Source organism: Echinococcus granulosus (assembly GCF_000524195.1).
Source record: "Echinococcus granulosus chromosome Unknown EG_S00033, whole genome shotgun sequence".
In the NCBI taxonomy this organism is placed as follows: domain Eukaryota; kingdom Metazoa; phylum Platyhelminthes; class Cestoda; order Cyclophyllidea; family Taeniidae; genus Echinococcus; species Echinococcus granulosus.
The window spans coordinates 196104-199827 of NW_020170413.1; the positions used below are offsets into that span (position 1 = coordinate 196104).

Genomic DNA, 3724 nt, shown 5'->3' on the forward strand with positions numbered 1-3724 from the left:
CTGATGCATTATTCGCGGTGTTTGATACCAGTCAAGTAGGGGAAATGGCAATCGTCTTGCTGATATGGACTTAACGCAAACAACACCCGACTGCAGCCAAGACAATTTCCCTGTAGTAGTTCCCCAATAGGCTTAAAGCCATCCTCACTCCCATCAGCTCTCCTTATTTTACTCTTTACAGTGAGGAAGTGGTAGGGAAAAGTTTCTATTACACAAGGGAGAAGGTAATTGGCCACTCCATTTGAAGTGCGCCTAAGCTGTTTGCATACCACTCCTTTCCTACGTTGATAAGGCAAAGCAAACGAGCCGAAAAGGAATGAAAGATCCATGTGCTACACAACTACACGTCTTCACTTTTTGAATTACTTAAAAAAATGGTAGAAAAAAAGAGCAGTCTTATCACATCCTGCTACTACGGTGCTGCCATCTGTTGGCCGGTCGTAAGGTCGGCGCGGCGTTGGTGATGCCCTCATCCTGCAGCGTGCTAACAAGACAGTGGTAGCTACCATGAAAGTAAGGACAACCATGCGTGCAGATTTAATGATTCATTGTCGCCAAAGTGGTGGCTCACCTTCCAGCCGCTTGAAGTGGAAACAGGAAAGTTGGCGATGCAGGACTGATTCTGTGTCAACGCGTTAAAGAAACTTAACCAGTCTACTTCCATCCAGTGGCACTTCTGTAATATTTTCCACTGACTTCTATGCGTCAATCTTGCCAAAATGGCAAAAATCACTCAAAGCCGGGGGCGGTATTCTTTACAACTTTAGGTACCATTGTTGTATGCAGGGCTCCACTGTTTCATTTAACAGCAGAACCAAATTAGACCTGTTCTTGATCCTTTACCAGATAGATGGATGGATATGCAAAGAATGTATGAGCCCACCAGACACACACACGACTTGTGGTCACATAATGTAACTTCCTCTCCCTACCGAATGGCGTATGGACTTGAAATCGCTGTGCTACGATCCTCTGGGGGAGGAAATCTGACAGTACACACTGAACAGCACGCCTGACTAAGCGGTCTACAAGATGTGTAGGCCTGCTACGAGGGGGATATAGATAGGACACGAGACTCGGATCTAACAATCTCTATGCCATAAAACACGTGGCATTCCAGATAACGCCAAGCGAAGAAACCGCAAAAGCGTCAACAGAGGCCAAACTCCCTCCATCAAAGTCTATCATCCACTCGCATCAATGAAAGGAAGGGTTTCAGTCTGCCACAAAAGTGCAGCTAAAAAATGTTCGCTATTTCACATATTTACGAGAACAGTGCTGTTACACAAATAAATAGCAAAATATTGTTACGTGTCCACGTTGTCTATATCGAATTTTGTGGAGAGGAGATGGAAGAGAGGTTCAGTCTCAATGCCCAAATCCACACCAGCTGATGGTGATAAAAGGGGGAAGGTAAAAACACTATCAGAACTTGCAACATCTGCAACTCCTTCGCTTTTCGACTCTGCTTGTCGTTGCCGATCCTGATGCCGGGCGGTAGAGGAAAGGGGGGAGTGAAAATCAAGAGCAGGAGACGGATGGATGGTTTCGGCAGAGTTGAATTGGAGGCTGATCCGGAAATCAGAAGGAGGGTCTTTCGCACCACAAGGCGGTCTGCAAGGCAAAAAAAAGCATACGAGTGCATTGAGGCTACCCTTAAGGGACATTGTCCCATTACTCACTTCCTGTCCGTAAAAGGGAAATCGTTTTGCGCATTGGTCACTACTTGACAAGGTGATGAATGAGGAGGTGGGACGTTAGCTAAGGATGGTTGGTGGTGTTTGGGTGGATGTTCGTGGTAGTTGCTAGAACGCTTTCTAGACTCTCGGGTAAATAATCTGTCCGATTCGCGCAGCCTCTCATCCATTGCCAGAGCAACCTCTCGTGGTGTAAGCAACCCCTCACCATCACCACCCGCATTCTGGCGCATTCTACTGTAAGGGAGAGAAAGACGGTGAGAGAAAAGGGTTTCGGCTGGTTTCATAGTCGAAAGAAGAGGAACGGACTAAATAACGACTCACCACCTATCCGTCCGTAGTCCCTCCTTGACTATTTTGGCATAGCGTCGGTGCTTCTCCATGGGGGGTATGACAAATGGCCTATTTTCGGGCAATGCTACGCCAAGCTTGTGACACGCCTCCTCAAGAATCTTCACAATCAACTTATGATGAGAAAAGGCATCCATCTCGTGGGGTTCATTTTTCACCAATTCTGCGGAAATCCGGAGAATTTGATGATAAGACAAATTCTCAGGTGTCCTGTTGACGCCGGGTAGATGAAGATGGATGTCCTCTTCGGAGAGGCATGTACGGATTAATTCGTAAATAATAGACTCTCCCCGACGTCGATCTCGTTCTCGAAGATTGTGCTCCTGACGCCCCTTTCTCCTTACGATTTCCGATGTCGACACAGGCGATGAATTGGCAGCCCTTATACATATTCGTTTACTTTCTCCTCTCCTGATGTCTTTATCCAACATCATGCATTTGTAAGGGGGGTCAAAAGAGGTGGTGGTAGATGATTGATGAAACAACAATTCGGGTTGGGATGGGGAAAGAGAAGGATGCCTACTGGCTAGGTTAGCCGTGGATCGACCCTCATCGCTGCCACTGAAGCTCCAGGTTAGGTGCTGTTTGCGAGAGTGATTTCGATTTTCTAGTCTTCTAGAGGTCATCTCCGTGGAAAGGATAAAAATTTGCACTAAAATGTTGAACCAAGTCTTCAGTTTATAGAACGAGAGGAAAGAAGTCGGGACATATGATTTTATAGTCAGCTTATGCTTCTGGTCAAATACGATTGAGTCACTAGGTAATATCTCTTCTAAACCTGAAAGATGGACATTGTGAACATGGTGGACCTATAATCCCTCAGTCTAAAGGTCTGCAAGATGGCTGAAAACGACCGAGATTGCTACAATAAATTTCACCACACTTAAAAGCCCAAATCTCTTGTTCTCTTACGCAACCGTAGAAGAAAAAAAGCCAACTGTGAGGGACAACAAGGTAAGACAAGATCACGACAATCCGAAACACCAGAGGAGCCCACCTCAAATCCGGATTTTATAAAACAAGGTCAGATGGGGACAGTTGACAGGCGAGCAGTAAAACAAACCGCATATGATCAAAAACTTAGGAATCCTTAGCTGCCTCTATTTAAAAATTAAAATTTAAAATCTGTAGTCTTTTTAGCTAGGATGAATGGGAGCTGAATTGGTTTGTGAGCTGCGCCTCTCGCTTGTTGTTTGTCTATTTTTCAGAAACAACTAAAGCAGAGGCTTAAAAGTAATTAAAAGGCAAGTCATTTATTCACTTCTTAAAGATTTAATTATTTTTTTAATAGCTAACCCAAACAAACACATTGAAGATGGGCACATACATCGGATAGCCGTATGAAGGCTATATTTTAATTAATAGCGTCGCTACCACTTCTTTAATACAAAGTTGGTTATAATTTCAACAATTTGGAAGACTAAATGACAACCTTAGTAAGGAATATGAAAGTGTTGTTAAAATTAATGTAAGTTATAAAATTAAAAGAAATTCATGAGCAGAATACGTATCACGAGTCCCCTGTATTCAAATGTTGCATTTTTTTTAGCTTTGGAAAAGTGGTAACAATTTACTCGCCCCACAGGTGCCTGTCAAACAGCAATTAGCGTGCAAAACAGTAGCGATGATAGAGCTAAATCTTTTTGTCATACATATTTTGGGTTAAAGATGCAAAG

The 3724-nt window shown here is 43.8% G+C and overlaps 1 protein-coding gene across 1 annotated transcript; it reads right to left on the reverse strand. All coding sequences in view use genetic code 11, as the record gives it.

Moving 5' to 3' along the window:
* Positions 1-399: 399 nt before the first annotated feature.
* On the reverse strand, positions 400-2674 carry EGR_04914 (hypothetical protein; the record flags this gene model as incomplete). Its single annotated transcript, XM_024494163.1, has 5 exons — positions 400-502; positions 933-1045; positions 1320-1614; positions 1683-1934; positions 2022-2674. The coding sequence occupies 5 exons, from the start codon at positions 2672-2674 to the stop codon at positions 400-402; spliced, it is 1416 nt and encodes a 471-aa protein (XP_024351400.1).
* Positions 2675-3724: the final 1050 nt, after the last annotated feature.